At 38.4% G+C, this 20,820-nt stretch overlaps 1 protein-coding gene across 6 annotated transcripts in view; it reads right to left on the bottom strand.

The window, feature by feature from the left end:
• The window catches only part of LAMA2 (laminin subunit alpha 2), a 383,003-nt gene that overhangs the window by 122,175 nt on the left and 240,008 nt on the right, over positions 1 to 20,820 (bottom strand). For 4 of the 6 annotated variants that reach the window (XM_063329629.1, XM_063329631.1, XM_063329630.1 and 1 more), the window contains exons 19-24: positions 17,896 to 18,107; positions 13,187 to 13,293; positions 11,978 to 12,241; positions 8,870 to 9,050; positions 5,324 to 5,460; positions 2,631 to 2,867 (exon numbers count right to left, since the gene is read on the bottom strand). In XM_063329629.1, the coding sequence (XP_063185699.1) occupies positions 2,631 to 2,867; positions 5,324 to 5,460; positions 8,870 to 9,050; positions 11,978 to 12,241; positions 13,187 to 13,293; positions 17,896 to 18,107 (1,138 nt within the window). The remainder of the gene's footprint in view (positions 1 to 2,630; positions 2,868 to 5,323; positions 5,461 to 8,869; positions 9,051 to 11,977; positions 12,242 to 13,186; positions 13,294 to 17,895; positions 18,108 to 20,820) is intronic. The other 2 variants (XM_063329633.1, XM_063329635.1) reach the window with 1 other exon arrangement.

A 20,820-nucleotide genomic window follows, 5' to 3' on the forward strand; every position in this document is an offset into this window, starting at 1 on the left:
AAGCTTATAGAGGAAACCGACATTATCCCCAAGGATTTTTTAACCCTCATTTCCACATGTAACCCTGTCAGTAAATGTGCCTATGCTATATTTAGCTTATATTTTGCTGCTTTTTGTCAGGGCTCACAAAGGGGCTCCTGAGCCTTTGAAAGCTCATTTGTGCAGCTATAACAGCAGGTTTAAATGGGAATGATTACCATTTTATAAAAATCTAGCTTCTTCAATATATAACTCTTTCAAAAAAGTTACACAAAAGGTTAATCAACCCTAGATTTAAATTTAACCTTAGATTTAAATTCTAGGGGTAAAAAAATAATCGGCTGACTTAATTCATTATTATTTGTCCATTTTCTGTCATAAATTGTGAATTTTACTTGCTTTACATTTTGTTTCATGTCAATTGCAGTTTCTTATCATTAATCATCAGCTAAACATATACTGGCAATTTGCACTCACAGAAACACAGAAGTAACTATATTAGCCTTAAAAGAATCAACAAAGAAACACTTCTATTTAAAAATGCCATAACCCTCCATTCTTTCTACTCAGTGCTTACAAGAGCTACAAGAGACATTGACGCACTGGATCTAATCAAGAAAAGGGGCATGAAGATTGTTAGAGGGGTTGGAGCACATCACGTATCAGGAGACGCTGAAAGAATTGAGATACTTTTTCCACTTCAAAGAATGACATAGGACAAATAACGCTGATCATTAGGCTGAGTTTTACTCAGATGGTCCATGTGATTAACTCACTCCAGTTTTTTTATGGTCTCACCATCAAACGAATCAGTATTTGGGAAACAGAACACGATATTTTTTGTTCAAATACACCAGAAAAATGGGAGGGTCGTCAAGCAGTTTGCACAAAGAGGCTGTGAAATCCTCATCCTCAGAAGACACTGCCTCAGCAATGTCTTTCAAATAAGGCACTGGACTAGATGACCTCCATAGGACCCTTTAATCTAATTTGTTCTACAATTCCTCCATTGAGTCTGTCCTTTAAACTCAGAATGAAGCGACTGGTGCCCATTTAACAAAAGAATTACCTGACAATTCAATCATTTAAATTCATCCTTCCATTTTACTAGCTCTTTGTGTCAATACAGTCTCTGAAAAAGAATGAATCAAAATCACAGAAGGAATCTAATCTCTAGAGGTCACTTTTAAAAACCTCCTCCTTGAAGTGGGACTATCACCAATACTACATCAGGTTACCCATTCCTCTTTCTAGCCAATTCTTGAAAACCTCCAAGAACGGGGATTTCACATGGGATTTCATTTGTTCAAGTGCTGCATAACCCTCCTAGTGATTTTTTTTTTCCCTAATGTCCAACGCAAAATTCCTAACCTACCATTTGCAGCTGTTGTCCCTTGTCACATCTTTTGCTACTACCAGAAAGCACTTGACTCCATCAACTACTCTTTGAAGTGGCTGTAGGCTGCAATTGCATTTTCTCTCAGCCTCTATTTTTTGCAGACTAAAACAGTCTAGCTCTCTCAGTATACCTTTACAGATCATCTGCTCTAAGTCTCTTTGTAGCTCTTCTCTGGAACCTCTTCAGTTTCTCAACAACACTCTAAAACTGGACACCATTTCCAAGTGCAGTCTTACCAGCACTGAGTAGAGGCAGGTAAAGACCTGCTGGTCATGTTTTTCATGATGTCCTACCTTGCAGCTGCATTGGCCACGGTATCATCAATGCATCCAGCTCAGTAGACAGTTTGCCTTATTTACACTAACAGTACACAGTTGGCTTATATTCAGTTTGACATTCCCAAAGCCCGTATGTGCTTTTCAGCAGGATCAACACTCAGCCTTTTTCCTCACAGACTGTACTTATTCTTGAGGTTATTCCACTCCAGTTCCTTTCTATTTTCCCAATCATCAAGCTTTTCAAGGACCCTCTAGATTGTAGTTCTACTGTTCAGCATGTTGACATGCTCTACCACCTCCAAATCAGCAATATTCTCAAATCTGCTGATGGTGAATTCTGTCATCCGCGTCACTGACGAAGGTATTGGCTCTGGGGTACTCTGTTTGCTGGCTACCAACTGTGTGTCAAACCTCCAATTATTGCCCTTTAAGCCCAGCAATCCAGCCAATTTTCAAACCACCTAAGTGTGCTGTTCTTCCAAAAATAATTCCAAATAAGAATGCTGTGGGTGATGATGCCAAAAGTCTTTGCTTTAGTGATCCTGAATTGGATACAGTCTAGTCAGAAAAATGGATACTACTGCAGTGAATTCTACTCATAAAATGATCAATACTTACTCCCTCTAAGTCAATGTATTATAAAGAGCTAGCACCGTGGCATACTATTATTACTGATGTGTTTGCTTTTAACTTGACAAATATTCTGAACAAGAATTGTATTGAATGGGGTTAAATTGGCAACAGTTCTGTAAGAACTTGCTGTCCTGGCAAGTGGTAGTGCATGTGAAAAAGCAACTAATTAGCATGTAAGTCTTTATGTTAGACTCCTCCCACAGCAGTTAGCAAATACACTATGAAAACCAACTCAATTTTTTTTTGCATATATTGTCGGAACACACAAGTACAATGTCAATGAATTTTGGAATAAACTTCTCAGCAGCTATAAGATCAGCTTACAATTTTCATTGTCCTACCTTGCAGCTGCATTGGCCAGTATGATCAATGCACGAGCACTTCCCCAACTCTGTATCACAGCTCTGTGGATCAGTCCCTGCCAGGAAGCACTGACAAGCAACACATTGCGGATAATTCCAGTAACCCGACCTGCACTCGGTGCATTTATCCCCAGAGAATTCAGGGCGGCAGAAGCAACAGCCTGTGTTTAAGTCACACTGAGAACTCAGGGCTCCAATGAGGCTGCAGTCACAGGGCTAAAAAGGAGAGAAACGAAGGGAAAATTGCAATTGTGCTTCTGAAAAAAACAAAACCCACCCAACAAAAAAGCAACTCACCTCTTTCAAGTACCTAGAAATAAAGCACCGCAGTGAATTTCCACTGTCTGAACGTAATATATCTGAGTTACAAGGCTAGGCATTTATCAACAAAGGTCAAGCAATTACACAAAATGCCTTTACAACACTGTTTTCTTTTTGAACAGATATTACTTATCACTGATAAGTTAGGCAGTGAAATCAAATAAATCCAAAAGGGTCAAGGCACTGGGATACTTTGCGTACCAAATTAACTTAAAAACTATAAGTGCTCTCTAAAAAGTGCTTTCTGTGTAAATCCTCTGCAGGGCGTGTTCAGACCACTTTGCTAAAACTCGAATTGCTCAGGGGTGGTGGTCCCAGTGGAATCTAGTTCAATGTTTATTACTCATCCACCAGACAGGCAACTATCTTTGTACAAACAGGACTCTTAGATGCCAGTAATTTACACAGTAAGGTATAGAGATTTAGTCATGTGTACTGGCAAGTAAACTTGCTCAGAGAATGAGACTTGCGCAGGCAGGTAAGGATAGAAATAGATGATTTGCCAGGGGGTCTAGATATTGAGTACGGAAGTAAGTAGCAGGGAAAGCTGCAGACTTCCAAAGAACAGAAGAATCCCTCAGTGCTATTACTGTGACTGTACTGCAGAGTTAGCACAGGACATTTGCTGTGATCACTGGCGTGACCAGAATCTCATATGTAGAAGTTCAGCTTGCAGAAGCAAACTCAGTGCCAGTAGTACAGGTTACCACAGTAACTGACATGGATAGACTTGCTAAAATTAAGGACACAAAGCTGAAAAAGAGGAGGAAAATGTGGATTCAGTTTCTAAGCAAAACCGTTTATTACATGAATACTTAAAGTACCTTTCCTTTGATCCGAAAAGACCATTTATAAATAAGATGATTATACACAGGAAAGTTTCAAATTCAATCTTTACTGAATGCCAGAGAAACTATTAACTACTGGTTAAACGTTAGACTGCTAGACTTCTACCTAATCTACGAAATAAAGCCTTCTGACAGAAAGAACCTTATTCTACAAGACACATTTGAACTTAAAGCTTAGAAAGCAAATTGTTCACCATACATTGAAATAGCTTGCTGTGCGATATCACAACTTAAATTACAATTAGATGTTATGTTTGTTTTGTGAGCAAGCAGTTTTATGCAATGCTCTCTATTCCCATGAGTTACGACAGCCCTGGAAATCTTCTACAAGCAGTGCGAGCGGGAGATTCACATCTCACTTTGCAGAAATTAGCTGCAACACAGTGAGAGAGATGTGGGCTGATAGATCATTATTAATTTAGATGGTGCCATGGAACTGCCATACTAATGCGCTCACATAAAAGACAATCAGAGAATATACTCCAGAGCTCAAACACAGGTCTTCAACCTCATTAGGCTGGTTTCAGAAGCCAAGAGTCTATATCACAGCAGCACAGCAGAGGTTTCACAAGAGGAGCTTTCCCATACATACAAAAAAGAACTCATTCTTGATAATTAGTTTGCAGCCTGAGCTACATTACGAACAGCTTTTTAAGAAGGAGCATTAATGGTGTATGACTGTGTTTAGATAAGACATATGTTTCTGGAGTAATTGCAGCAGTACTAGAAATCCCTCATCATCAATGAGAATGGCAGAGAGGAGAAGGCATTTGAACTTTGCATAATATTCACTGTCACCAGTTTTCAACCTTAACTGAATATTGCTCCCCTTAACTCAAGAGCAGGACATTAACAACAGCTTGTATCGCCTCTTTGACATACTATCATTGTTTCCCTGTTTCTTCTCCCTTCTTCCCTCCCCTTCAAGATTTTTTTTAACTGTGTCGAACACTGGAATAAGAAGGATTTAAAGGCTAATGAGAAGATTTATTTCCCCTTTAAGAACACAGGAAGAAAGAGCATTTTACAGCTTAGGTGGCTGTTTCTTTTCTTCTCTCTTCACTCTCTTTTATGCCCAAGTTGAAGCCCTTCAAGTACAAATTCCCAGTGGTAGCACAATTAGGGCCAAAGTAAGTTTGTTCTGCAAAGACACTGTCAGTTACCTGTAACTATACATCTATATACATGGTACAATAATGTGGTCATCTCCTCAATCACGTTAAACATAGCTATAATAAAAGAAACCAGGCTCCAGCAAGACACTGACCCAGCATGACAGCAGTATAAACAGGGCGTTTGGTGTTACAGGCTGCATACCTGAGACAGAGATGTGTAGTGCTCAGTAACAGATTGCCAACGTTTATACCACAGTCTGACACCAAAACTCACAATGCAGACACAAACCACGATTTACAAACCTAAAATTGTGTTCCGGCTACAAATTACTGTATTTACCCCATGGGAAAGCGGTAACACACACAGAGAAAATAGAGATCCACTCACCTTGCAGCCACTGACAAGGTCATGGCCCCAGGAATTTGGTGCACATTTGTCACACATCTCGCCAACAGTATTAGGAGGGCAGATACAGCGGCCACTGATGGGATCGCAGTTATTACCAAAACGTGAACACTCACAGGCTTCATGGGAGATAAAAAAAAAATAAAGCAGAGGAAAAGTTACCCCTTTACGTGACACGTGGAGAGCAGACCCTAACAGGGTTAGGATCGTTCCACCAAAGCATTTACCATCCAGTGAACTGTCAGTTATGGGTGGACACAGTGGGACAGGAAAGGTAGGGTGAACCCAGAGAAATCTGAGCCAGGAGCAATGCAACACAGGTTAACTGAGGTTGAAGTAACTGCCATAAGAACAGAACAGGAAAAATAAAGGCACTGACTGCAGAAGTGCAGAGACTTCCAGATGGTGCGCTCATGTGATATAGCTGCGGGCGTATCGTCCTACAGTTTCTGGGCCCGCGCTGTCTTGTGCAAGAAGCCACCTGACTGCCTCTGAGCCCTCTATGCAAGAAACCTGCAGTGTATTTAACCTCTTCCACCAATCTAAGCCAACCTCCTGAAACTTCTGCGACTGTAAGCAGACTTTTCTTAAAGGGCAAAAAAGGTGTTTCAGTTTCTTTTCCCCATTCTACTCCTTTCTTTCAGATTACATGTATTCTATCTTGGGAGGACATAAAAAAAATAAGCCTCTTCACAGGAAAGTGGGATTCTTTGCAGATCTTACTCAATTAAAAATAATTTGGTTCCAAAAGTGGTCTTTGCTCTTAAAGCATTATTAAGTGAACAACTTGTTGGTGGCAAGCACAGATTCAAGGTATGTAAGTAGCTATGGGCCACAAGACGCCTAATTGCTTGGAGGAGAACTGGTGCGTGGTTATTTTCATGCTTACCATCAACATCAGCCCTGAGGTCAGAGCAAAAGCATCATAAGCAAACTATGACTCTCTGGGTGATAATCTGTTCCTTGGGGTGTTTATAGGGCAGTGTAACTTGATGTTCATTGCTGAGGGCTGTGTTTATATTCCTTGCCTTTACTGTATGAAATACTTCAGAGTAAAACTAGAAAGTAAGAAATGTGCAAAGATAGAACTCATAGCTATAGTTCAAATAAGAAGTGATCTTTATTTTTCCCCATCAATGCTTTCAAAATAAGGTAACTGATGCAAAGAAGATAGTAAGTTCTGCCTCCATCACGCCAGGAACAAGACATTTTGCATGCTACATAAAATCTTTTGACACACTATGGCTTGAAGATGTTTCAGACTACATGTCTCATTGAGAGACTTAGGGTTTCAAACGTGACAGCTCTTCTGTGGGCTTCCAATTCTTACACAAAATTGGTTCAAAAGGCATGGAGGGGAAGAAAGTGATACACCAATACTGTTTTCATTTTTACTTTTATCATTATTAAAAAGAATATGGAAAAAATACAACACAGTTGTTGCAAGCAACAGTGAAATAGTTGTATCGTTGCTGCTAGAATGTCAACGCTAACTGATGGTGCTTCAGGGATGGTTTTTTTTAGGCTTTATGTTTTTTTATTGCACAAGAAAAAATCAAATTATATTCCTTTTGGATAAATGCTAGATAAAAGAGGTCCAATATTTTATTCGATACTTAACTGTCACTGTGGAATTCATTTTTGTGCACTTTCTTTCTAGCATGATTTCATATACTTTTATTAAATTTCTGATTTTCTTTGTGATTCATAATTTAATTCCCTTTTTTTTTGTCATTTGAAGGAATACATAAAAAGCCTACTAAAAATAAGTGGGGAAAAACCATCATTTTGAAAACAGAATTCCTCTCCATCTGTTGTATTAACTTTGGAACTTTTAAAACCCTCATTTTTTTTTAAACATATTTAGCTGTTGCGGTTATTTAAAATAATTGATGACCACAGGCAGAAACATTTCTATTTAAAATATTGTTTGGATTTATACTACTTTCCCATTTCATCACTGTTCCTTAAACTGCGTCATTTCAAGTTTGCCAAGAGAGCAGTTAAAATTTTAATGTGAAATCTTGTTAATTGCCCTCTCATTTTCCTTCCCCAACTGTATGAAATTAACAACATTTTGTAGTATTTCACAATAGCGATGTGCTTTTAAACTGTGAAATGTTAGAATAAGAGACTAATCACGAAGATAAACTAGTATTTTTTCCCCTCCATATATGTGCTAAGGGCTTTAGGACTGCAGTTATCATTTGCATTTTATTTCAAGCACTCTCATCAGCAAGCCTGGGAACCAATCTTTCCTTTTTCCAAGGTGCCAACATGTTTGTACTTTTTCAAGGTGGTAAATGTTTTCTGAGCCCTTCCTTCCCATGGGAGACAACACCATAGAGCAATGTTTTCAAATATGATCTATAATCCTGTCTGGCTCAAGATTTATCAACACTACAGGTGAAATTTTGATTTTTGCTGCACAGATGTGGGTCTCAAGGCCTTGATGCTCCTTCCACGCAAAAAAAAAAAAGAGTAAAAAAAGGCAGAGAGCTAGGCTTGCTGCTTCTGCTGCTGTCCAGATGGGAAACGAGGAGGAATAGGATACCAGGCATGGTGATTTCTGCTTCTGGAAAAAATACAGCTTCTGCCTGAAGAATGTCAACAATATCACTGACTTTATATCACTCTGCCATCAGCAAAGAATGTTGTGGAGCCATCACCATTCTGGCATCCCAGCAGCCAGCCACTCTAGACAGCTATCTACATCTCTCGTAATCACACCTAAATGAGTCCATGAGACTTTAAAAATACAGTTCTGTTATCAAAGATGGATATTTCCCTGTGAAGAGACCTATTGATTAGGTTCTTTCCAATGTAGCAGTCTGTACTGCTTTAAGGACAGGAAGCGTTCATTTCAGTGTTTGACCGAATGTCCAAAAGGACAAACATAACGTAAAGAAGTGGCTGGATATATTTGTGTCTGATGACAGAGTTTCAGCATCTGGAAAAACATGCTTTTCATGTGTTTACACAAGGGACATGGTAGAGAATTTTATCTGAAGATCTTGTTGCACACAAAAAGTATACAAGTAAGCAAGATTCTAAATATTGCTGTATAGAAATATAATAAAAAAGATCAACCATGTAAGGACAGTGAAAAAGGTTTGAGACAAAACTAGAAGCAAAGGGATTTTTTTTTCTTTTTTTTTTTTTTTTTTTTTTCCCATTCACATCCCTTCAAACTGATGTGATTTGGCAAGCACTTAATCAGCCTTCTATGATACTCTTACCATAACTAAATTGTAGGAACTTCATAGAAAACTTTTTGGCAGAAAGTACTTGGAGAAAAGGATGTTCCTGTTCCTTCTAAACGTGGCTGATTAGCCATAAACTGACCTTAAAATAGAAGGAATTGCTTGTGTCTTTTGCTCTTGCCAATCGACCGATTTACAGGGCTATGAAAATACCTACCTGTCAGGAAAATTTGTTAGGCAATCCAAAGCCAGGCAAACTCGAATCTCAAATCTTAGTAATAAATAAATAAGTAAATCTGCCATTGGCTGCAAAGAATTTACATACGAGTACAGCCTCCTTCTTCAAAGTTGTAAAATCCATGAGCACAGCGGTCACACTTCTTTCCTGTCACTCCAGGCTGGCAATAACACTGTCCATCTCCATCGCAGTCAAAGGACTTGGAACCAAAAGAGTTGCAGTTGCAGGGAACACATCCTCCTGAAGACTGTAAGCCAAATGTTTCAGGCTGCCACAAAGAGAGGAAGAGCAGTTAGTACATGGAGAAAAGAGGAAAAGCTGAGAGTGTAGGGAGATCAGGATGGTTCTTTCCTCTTCAGCACTGAAGTACTACTCTTAATGGGTTGAACGGTAGCAGTAAAACACTGGGGCAAGGGCATTAAATACCCTACACAGCTGAAAAAGAATAAAGATTTCAGAATGTTACCCGATGCTATAATGAATGTTCTGCAATGTAACACATTTTCTATGAGGTTGTGTTTCAGAAGTACAATTCCCAAAAGAAATGGAATATATGTCAGTGCCATATACATATCCTGTGTCTGGGCTGTAAGATTATGTCAGGCAGAGTTTGTTGCTAAGAGAGTGAATTCAAATTCTTAGCTATGAATGGAGATTGATTCAACTGGAAAGTCTCTGAACAACTAGATTTTATCTCCTCTGACCAGGGGCAATGTCTGTGTACAGTATTCTGTAACTTGAGGGCATTTCTTTTGAATGATATCTAGGAATAACTTTAGAAGAACATAGATACAATGTATGTGTGTACATTACCAGCAAATAGTGGGAATTATCTATTTTTAAGATAAAAACTGTCTGTGGGTTAGGTGTAAGATATAAGTAATCAATGAGCCTCTGTTTCTCTTCTACTTTCATTCTTTGCCTTCTTTTGCATTGAGTACTGTTAAGTTCTTAGAGAACCTGAATGGTAATCAATTATAATAATAAACTTCCTCCTTAACTTCCACTTAACTCCACTAGTGGAGTGCAAAAAGTATTCTTGTAAAGAAGGGAAGACACATGCTCATTTATATACTGTAATACGGAGTTCTGCATGAAGCTTTTAAGCAACAGATGGTATGCGTTTCACTGCATCAGCTACCAGTGGCTACTAGGAGCAAACTGTACTTGATATTCAAATTCTTAACTCAATCTTGAGCTAGAGTGACTTAAAATGGGAGTACTTTTCTACCTTTTTTCAGGTATGATGATTTTCAGAGAATACCAATATACAAATCATATTACTAACTTCACTTGCAATTGATACTACAACATTTAATAGTTAAAATCTATCCGAGACTTCACTAGGAAAGCAAAATGTTAAAAATGAGATATTAAAAAGATCACTGCGAATGAATATAAATGGAACAAAGTGGAAAAGATTTAGTTTTACAATGCACTACTGCGTGACCCAGGCATATGGCGTTAGATTTTTACCTAGTATACATCAGTACAGATTTTTCAAGTCAGTGGAGCTGCACTGACTTACATTTTGAGTGGATTTGTTCCAGGGTGGAACCCCTAACCTCTTGTGTAGGTGAATTCTCGGAAACTTCAGCAGGCTTCCATGTAAAAGCCCTGAAATCTGATCTCTGAGGTTAATATTGACGTTCCATATTCCCATAGAGATTCTGCTGATAGGTATCAGAATACAGGACCACACCCGTGGTCAGAATTTCGCCTAAAGAATCATATGAACCTGAGCAAGTGCTTGATCATACATATAATAAAGAATTACACTGATTTTAATTTCCAAATTCTATACTGAAATGTTTTGACAATTATATACTTCTGCATGACAAAACATAGTGCTTCAGAGAGAAAGAAATATTCAAACTCATATAATTAAACTCCAAGGTTCAATTAAATATACAGACTCTCCCTAAAGATTTCTTTTCCACGAGAAGAAACACACAGAAATGTGAATATGCAAAAATCTCAGGACAGACATTCAGATTAATGCAGTAAAGCAACCAACGCTCAGCATGCAGCTCAGTTCTTAATAGAAGTTTGGTAGGATCTAATAAATTCTGTTTATAAGGGTGAAAGCCAGAAAAAGTCTGATACACTAGCACTCCACACTGCGTGAAGGAAGAAAAGATCACTAGCATGCTGGGTTGTATTCTGTGATGAGCTCTGCACAGCCCAAGACATTTTGATCAGTCATGCAGACCCCCAAGACGAACCCCCAAGTTAAGCCCTCAGCGAAGCTTGTTTACACACAGAAATTCTAAGAATCACATTTACTGAACAAGAGATAATATCCTGGATGACAATGAGGAAATACAATGAATTTTCTGAATATGCTGTTATGTCCCTGTATCAGTGTATGTCGAGTGTTTGTGTGGGCAACACAGTTCCATAATATATATTAAATGGGTAAAAGCTCATGTTCCCCAAGGGAATCCGTACAAGCAAGTATGGCATGAGTTCTGGAGTCTGGCTGAGAAGGTAAACCACTGCCAGGTATTTTTCAAACTGGGTGTGATAGAGTGATAGCGTGAAGCTTTTGAGTTGCAGGGAAAAAAAAACAACATTCCTAAACCACTTCTGCTAGAAGCAGTTGCATCATAATTACTTCATTTTAGGAAATAAGTTGCTTTGTTGGTATGTGATAAACCATGAATACTTCTGTAATTTGGGGAATTACGTTCAAATAATGGGCACTTCGCCCACTTAAAAATGGTTCAGATAACTGGCCATATTCACTAATGAGAACTTTTAACAACAGTTATGTTTGATATTTCAAGATTAGATCTTAACACTTTGCATTTGGGGCTGATCCTTTTCGCAAACTCCTTAAGCTTTTGGTTCTTGAATTGTTAGAAGGGGAAGTCATATGCTGCCAAAGGCCATAAAAATCCCACTGATTCCATTGATGTATGTATATCACACATACATTTTGTGCATACTGCTGCTTATGGACTTATTCTGCTATTTCACTTTTGGTCTCCATTGTCATTTCCACTATGAGAAGCCCTAGAAGTGGGGAAGTATCCTAAAAGGCTGCCTGTCTTCTGAGCCTGTACGTTTCTTGATAATTTCATAGATTGTAGCACACGTATTACAAATTTTTAAAAAAAAAAGTCTGCAGGAGCTCCAAACACAAGCAAATATGAGATTTCAGCTCATGCAATGCACACAGTTTCTGATTACCAGAGTAGCAGGCCGGTAAGCACCCCGTGGGCACCCACTGGCACTGCTGATGCCCCATCTCCGAGGTGGGACTCGGATCTGCTGACTCCTTCGTGCATTTTCTTTCAATTTAGGCACCTGTCTGCTGATCTCACAGCGTCTGCCCATGAATCCTGATTTGCAGATACATCTTCCTGACATATCACATTGCAGTGATACGGATCCTAAAGCACTGCAGCCACAGGGTATACAAAACAGCTTTTCTGGGGCCCAGAAGTAGCTGGGCTTTAAGAATGAAAAGTAAACACTGTTAGAAAGTGAAGATAATTAAACTATAGCAAACAAAAAGTGTACAGGAATAAAGATAGTAGTAAACACAGCAGTAAACAAAGATTAATTCCAACCAATGGCCAATATTGTATCAACAAGCTTGACATATTTTCTGTGTACATTATGCAATCTGTGCAAATTCCATTGATACCAACGATTTTTCTTTGAATGGACTCTTTAAATACTGGTGAAAATCGCGTGTGAGCAAACCTCTTCAGAAATTATGCAGTTTATGCAGGGTAAAAATAATCCTTGTGATTTCTACAGATTTATGTGCTTCAAATTACATACACGCAGAGGTGTTCTGAGGACACAGGCCTAACCCACAAGTCCTCATGCTGAGCTAGAAAAACATGCAGCCACCTATAACATATTCCCTAGCAGCCTAAAGAAAACTCTGTGAAAGTTCATGAAACACTGTTTTTTGCAGCGATTTATGAGGTGGCAAAACAACATCAAGGCAAAAGACACTTTCACCAGAAAAGAATACATTATTTGGACAATACAAGAAGAATCCCTAAGAAAAAAAATAAAGGCAGACCATTCGTAGCAGAAGGAAGCTGGCCTCTTGCTTTTTTTGAAAATCAGATAATAACAGATATTTATTTATAACAAGCATTCAGACTATAAAGTGTACATACCACATGCAAAAATGTACTTGTATGTACAGTGAGGCTTAAAATATATTTGCATGTGATGTTCTGTGTTTTGTTCTAGAAAAACTTTGGAAAACCTTTAAAAAAAAAAAAGACATTTTACAATTCTGTACATAAGAACAACCCATATATGTTCTTTAAGTGAAAGATAAGGAAAAAAGAAAAACTATCCAAACCAAAACTGTATTTAGTTATGAGAATCAGGGAAGAAGACGGAAAGAAAACAGCATTTCTTGTCCCTCACCTGGCAGACATCGCACCGGCGCCCAATCACGTTGGCTTTACACTGGCACTGGCCTGTCCGAGAGTCACAGATTTCTGAGAAGGAGCCATTGATGTGACAGTGACAGGCTGCAAAGGAAGAAGAAGCAGCTGTCAATGTATTTCCTAAAAGATGTACGCTGCTGAAGCTGTCTTTAACAGACAAATGTTTACAGTGTGGCTTTTGCCACCCTGAAAAACCCAAGAAGGAAGACCTGAGTAAAGCAGGAAGGTGTTATTCCCATACAGTACAACACACACTGGCCTACCCATATTAATGTGGAATTTTGCTCTAAAATATTACAGTGAGAAATTCCGCCTTGACTTCATAAACAATTTGTTTTATATGTGCCTCTCAAATCAAATGAGGGTATTTAGGGCTCTAAGCATGTGGTTGTCCTGGTTTCAGGTGGGACAGAGTTAATTTTCTTTCTAGTGGTTGCTGTGTTTCAAATTTGGTATGAAAGGAATGTCAATAACGCATATTGTTTTAGTTGTTGCAAGGTGATGTCTATATTTTTCAAGGAGTTTTTTCAGCTTCTCGTAGAAGATGAGACAGAGCTTGGATAGGATGATGGAATGGCCAATGGAATGGCCAATGGAATATTCCGCACCAAATAAACCATGCTCAGCATATAAATGGAGTTAGCTGAGAGGCGGTTACTCACAATCACTGCTCAGGATGGTGCCGGTTCACCAGGCAGCGAGAGTGACTTGTGTCATTGTTATTATTGTTATTTTTCTTTTTTGTTATTGTTTCTATTAAATAGACTTTATCTCAACCTATGAAGTTTTTTTAACTTTCTCTTTCCCCTCCTTTTCTCCCTCTTCTCCATGCCCTTCTCGGGGAAGGGGAAGAACTGCGTGAGCAGCTGTGTGGTCCTAGCTGCTGGCTGGGATTAAACCATGACAGCCCTGATGGAGAAATAGGATTTTAAAGCAGTAACCACTTTGCCTTTATATTTCAATTAATAGCAAATTTCCAGACTGTGGGGATGGTGGGGAAAGCAGGGCTCTCTCCCTCTCAGAAACTGCTCCCTTAGAACACCCTGTCCATTGCCCCAAAACTTGGAGTGGGCAGGGTGGCACTGAGAGAAAAAACAAAAGTTACAGACCCTTACACAAGGTGCATACAGGATTTAGCTATGGCAGGTGGGAGTGCTACCGCTCTGCTTGCTGGTCCTGATGCCCCGGAGTCCAGTCCATGTTAATGTAGTAGGTAGGAAATGTTGGCAGGCTGAGGACCCAGACCAAGGTTACCATCAGGGACCTCACTATAGGGGCAGTAACATCCACAGCCCCTCAGAAGCCCATCCTCACAGGTAGCTCCCTGGAGTACAGCTGAAAAAGAGACTGAGGATTATCTGCTCCTGTGGCTCTCTGGTACCTCTGTCTCAGCAACAGCATCACAGTCCCTAGAGGAAACGTAACCCAACTGCCCAGCCTAACTCATCACAACGCACTCTTAAGGATTTAAAATGGCAATGAAAAGGACCTGCTGTTTCTTGAGGAAAGCAATAATGCTTTTGGCTTCAAAGTTTTCATGTTTTAGGAGAAGAGAACTTTTTGGGAAGCTTTCTATCACCCTTTATGTTCTTTGACCACAGTTCGTTTGGCATGCAGAGATTAGGAAAAAATCCCTTTAGCACCCACAGTAGAGAAGAGTGATGTGATCAGGTGTCACAGGGACTATGACCACAGAGTCACCAATTCCATCAGTGTGAGCTGGTTCCTGCATGTCCTTTTTTTTTTTTCCCCACAGACAGGAATGAATCCACATCTCTATATTGATTATCAATGTACTCTGTTAAGCCAGGGCTCCAATACACATTTTGCCTTCCTGTAGCACCCTGACTTAAAGAGTCCCAATAGTGAACACGATGGTCACATACTTGCATGTCACAAGGTGCTATTTGAGACAAAGCAGTTGTATTTTTTTCTATCTATAAACTATCACAACAGGAGCTTCCTCATTACTTTACTGGACTTGCTACATTGTAAATAGAAAGGATTATTTTCTGCTCTTCTCCCCATTTTTGAGGTATTCTGCAAAAGTTGCTTCTTTTAAATGAAAGTGACTTTATGGCTTGCTAGTATGTTCCTGGCCTTATTTCTCAAATGTTTGCATAGTTGTCTCATATTCTGGAATAAGTAACAAAAATATGCTGGTCTCTCTTATCAGTCTGGTAACACCTTCAGAGGTCCCAATCTCTTTCTGTTTCGCAATATATTTAAAAAATACAAACGTTTAAAACCACTTCTGCTGTAATTAACATCACTTGTCTTTTCCTTTTACTCTCGTTTTTCAACACTAACTGAATCCGTAATTTACCTCTTTCATCCTGTATACAGCCCTCCTACCATAATATTTATGTTTTAAAACTGCCAACACTCCAAACGGCACACAATTATGAGTATCACATATATACATTTTGAGTATCTTTCTAATTAAAATGGTCAGCACTGAAAGACAGTGCATAAGCCAAACTCACAAAACCACAATTATCAATGCAAATTAACACCCTTTTTATACAGACCTCAAAAAACAAAGCCTGTCGTATTTGAATCGTTTTGCTTATCAGGCATATGACACCACAAGAATCAAAAGGAAAATTTACACTGATTTTATAAATAGATGAGGTTGTCCTATTTATATTATGTATTACCACAAATGGCATACCATGTATTCTTAACTCAACCACAGATGACTGAGTGCAGTACAGTGGTAAAGCAGAATTTGGAAGTCAAGACTTTGATTGGTTTTCTTGGCCCTGGCAGTACATACATAGAGAAGAAACATACAGTCAAGGGTATTCATCTACTAAACTGTTACTCAATCTGATAAATTGCATTTTTCTCATCTAAAGTCTTCCCATTCATTCACTTCTACTGGGAAAATTAGCTATTGTCCAAAGCTCCAAATGGCTGCTATAATACAATACAGCCTGTCAGAGAAATTTGTCTTATTTTCTCCCAAATGACACGGGTCGAGACCCTTCTCATTCTCTCCTGATTTGTATAAATATTTATGGCTGTGTATTTATAAACAACCTGCATGCTTATTTGCCTCCAATAGTAGTACCTACACACTGGCACATAGGCACGCTTGAATATTTGCTTTAATTCATCTCCAGTCACTTAGCTCTACTACCAAGCTTTAACTTCTAACTACTTAGCACAACCTCCAGGTATTTGCTTCAGTACACCGTGCTGTTTCACACCAAAAAACAACCTACCTGAATCAAATCAAATAAGCCTAGGACATTTGCTCAGTGTTCTTAGATTTATTATTTTGCACAGATACACCGAGAAATTCAGAGATGCTACAATGATATAAAGTTGTACTGTCATTTGAAATAGTTAATGCACAAGACAACAGCACTGTACTGAGACAGAGCAAGAAACATTTCAAACAGTAATTTGAAAGCAAAATTCATGCTTTGCAATACTCTTGGATTTGGCTTTTTAATAAGGAACAAAATTGAAAACAACAAAGTAAAGGCACAGTCCCTCTGATATTGTAGCTGCAGGGCAAACTTCATGGAAGTCTGCAAAGGAAATAAAAAATCATATGCAAAAAAGAAAACCCACATGAAAGACCGAGAATAGATGAATACAAGGTAACTGTGAGCACAAGGCTATGAATACATTAGGGGGCTCTCCTTGTCAGAGATACTAACAGCAAAAGCAAAGCTCGTAATTCTACATTAAATATGTATTTATTTTTAATATTATTTTTTTTTAATTGTATGTTTTCCAAACTCTCCTCGTATTACATCTCTTTCCCATGCGGCTGCCACTATTGTAGAAATGTTCAAAGCAACAGTCCTCTTGATGCCTCAGGAACGGTGACAAGCTACTGGAAGCTATGATTTTTGAAATACGCTTCTTTTTAAATCACATTACACACTGAACACCCTAACTTATATGACATCATTCATCACGAACTGTTAAGCCGTGCAGAGAATATATGTGATTGTCCAACTTTTATCCAGTATTGTATAAAGTAGGTAAAGAAAGCATTTACACAGGTGTTATCTCTTCATGGCTATCTATGATTTTACATATATCAGTGTTTATGAGCCTTAGCTGAGGAACCTGGTGATGTTCTGCATCTCGCTGGCTCCTATGCAGTCTTAGGTGGTCCAAGAGAACTTCATATTCTCACTGTCAAACTGCAAGCCACTAGGAGAATCGTGCCCTATAAGAGCCGGCGGCTCCCAACTCTTACCAAGGTTATGTAGGTGGGAAGGACCATCACAAGCAGTGAGAAAGTTAGACCCTAAAGTAGCTGAAATCTCACTCCCTCCTTTCAGCACCAATCTCACTAATTAACAGGATTTCCCTGGATGGCTTATAGTGTTTTTACTGAATTGCTTTCTATTATTTGTATTTATTTCTGTAGATCTGACATTCAGTATAACTTTTTGCATCCCTGCAATGCTCTGCTCTCCCAGGTTTTTTCCATGTCTGCTTCAACTACAGCAGGAAGTTTTTTTAATAGGTTCTTCTTTCTATTACTTTGAAGCCTTCCTTTTCAGTGTAAATGCAAGTAAAACACTATTGTTATTAGAGGTGCAAGTACACCGTATCATTCTCCTGCTCACACATATAGAGCCACAGTCTTCCTCTCAAGAACATGGATATAAGATAGATCAATGCTGTCAGGAGCAGTAAAAGTTCATGACTTACGTTGACAGTTCCTTGCATCAAGAGCATCGCCAAAATATCCATCAGCACACCTCTCACAATATTGGCCTGTTGTACCTGGCTTACATATCAGACAAGCACCAGACAAGCTGTCACAGCTGCCAGGAATGGAGAAGTCAAGGTTGTCATTACACTGGCATGGCTGGCATGATCCCCCTGGTATTAGAGGTTGTCCAAAATAGCCTTCTGCACACCTAAAGTAAAAGACATCACCAGTTAGAACCCTTAAATAATCCTCTTATTAGAAATATGTAATTTTGTTGCCTCACTAATCACCAAAAATGATTTGATCTTCTTTCAAGTATTTCTTAAGTGTCTTTTTTCTCTCTCCCTCCTCCTCCTTTTTAACAACACTGTAGATACAGTACCAGCTGAAATCCTGCCAGTTCTGCTAGTAATTAGATTTCAGTGGGAGAAAAATCTTGTCACTGGCACCGAAGACGAGACAAAGCATAAGAAGAAATCTGTCTATTGGCACACTAGAGGAATTCAGGTCCATGTTAGATAGGCTTTGTATTTCAACACATCATGTCTAGATGTTCTATACTCATTTACCAGCAAGCTTGATGATTTTTTCCCTCTTCCTTAAAAACTTGTTTAGTTTAGAAAAAACAGGTTTAGAAAGTAATACAGACATCAATTTGTTTACCTAACAAGATCCTCCCCTGACTTAGCCTTCCCCTGATCTACTGCATGGTCAGATTTGTTTAATTAATGGACTGCTAATCTCCATGTATAGGCAGGTAACAAAAAGATTGCTCATTATCACAGGAACTATGTTGGTGTGTATTATACCTTTCATATTTTAACAGAGATGCTTAAAAATATCACCTTCTTTTCCACCCTGGCCACCAGCATTTTCCTGTGAGTACCATGTAAAACAGGTTAGTGAATGTGACCTAACATTAGTGTTTATTTAAAGCAAATTTCTACTTGTCTCACAGCCTATTTTCTATTTATATTCTGATCTGCTTTCCCTTTCCATTACATTTGCTCACACTTCACAGTAAGAGCAACTTGCAGATAGTGAAGAAAAAGAAGACAAATTGCCCAGTTCCAGCTAATGAAGTTATTCATGTGCATCTCAGATGAACTCCAATTAGCGTAAAGAAAACAGAAAGTACATAAAGCACATTGCATAAATTAATGTTTCCTACTATTTTAAAGTCAGTTTGAATGCATTTCTAATGTACATAGATACTCTCTTTGCTTTGTAATAGTACTGGATGGTACGGTCAAGCAAGGATTTTGGGTACCGTCCTAATGTGGGAATGTAGAGCTCCACTATGCTTTCACTCTTGTCCCTTTATGCTCATCAAGTTCATCCTTTTCCTTGCATCCAGAATATCTCATGAAGCTTCCTACTAGCCAAACAACAAAGCCATCTAAACATTTATAAGTATTGTTCACTATCATTAGCAAGCGTTATAAAAATGGGTAACTGAGACTAGGGAGGAAATTATAGTTGGATCTAACTGAACAGTTTTTTGTAGTAAGATATTACACGAAGTAGGATTTTTTTCCATTCTCTCAAAATAGCCACAATGCAGACCATAGATAAATAATATGTATAAATAATCCAGTGGTTTGGGTGCATGTAAGCACTCAAGAACATGAGTAAAATTTTCATAATCTAACCCTGTGCTTTACTCCTTTAGCATAGCCAACTCACAATTACCTCCTCATAGCAACAATATATCAAAATCTTGTTGTTAAAATAATTCCGGCATTTTATTTTCAGAACCTGTCACGAATGTAGGCACATATTGGTACCTCCTTGTGTTCCCTGACAAGAAATGGATACGCTTTCCTTGGATGGAGAATATTTCAGCAACCACGAAGGCTGATTTCAGCTTGCTTTTGCCAAAACAAGTTGGCTTTTTTTCAGCGATGATACCTCAGTTACAAAGGCTAGGAATGTCTCTTAATTTATGTAATAATTAATAGACAGAGAGTAACTGCATAATTTCTGCACTTACCTTATTTTACCTAAAGTAGATGATGCGTGAAGTTCACCCACGCTTTGCTGTGACCTTTCTCACTTGTTACTGGTGTATTTGTCACAAATCTGTATCTTTTGGTACTACTAATCTATTTGACTTCACTTAATATGTATTAATTTTCCTCTTTCACTTTCATTTAGGGGTTAGTTCTGTACCTGATAGCACTCACGGAAACTTACCAAGCAATTCACAGAAAAAATACTCCATGGATTTGTGAGACATGCACTGCTAATCATTTCCTTCTATTAATAGCAGGAGACCTTGATAACTCTTTGTGTTCTTATCAGTTTAGACTTTCCTAATTAAAATTAGCAAAACTCACTACCATCATATAGCTACGTTCTACTTATATACGTACATAATCTCAAATCCAGATTCAAGGTGATCCTAAAAGTAGGGATAAGCCAGTTAAGCTTAAAAGAAAACTGTGTGCATGTATCTATGTGTAAATTCTTCCACTTTTTCTCCCACTTCTCCTGAAGTTGCAAGGGAAGATTAAAAAATCCACTTTCACTAATTCCATCTTTATTTCCTTAAGGACATTTCCACTTCAGCTACTCTTCTCAGATTCAAAGCATTACATGTTTAGCAAGGTTGATATTTAAAAAAAACAATAACGTATGTGGCACAGAAAATCTCGTTTATGTATTACACACAATACATATCTAAGGAAATGACTGCTAAGTACATATAACAGAACACCTCTGAGATGAAAACATAAACAAAAATAGGAGTAAAAGCAGCAAAGAAAGATTGCTTCCATATTTTTCTTTTTCTTCCTCTATTCCTCACCTTTACCTTAAAATACAGGTGTGTCTGTGACTCACACTGTTCGGTTTTATTTGGCATAACTAGTGCAAAATAGAGGGCTACTATATAAATACATGTGTATCTATGCGTACTG

This window comes from Chroicocephalus ridibundus, chromosome 3 (genome assembly GCF_963924245.1).
Source record: "Chroicocephalus ridibundus chromosome 3, bChrRid1.1, whole genome shotgun sequence".
In the NCBI taxonomy this organism is placed as follows: Eukaryota; Metazoa; Chordata; class Aves; order Charadriiformes; family Laridae; genus Chroicocephalus; species Chroicocephalus ridibundus.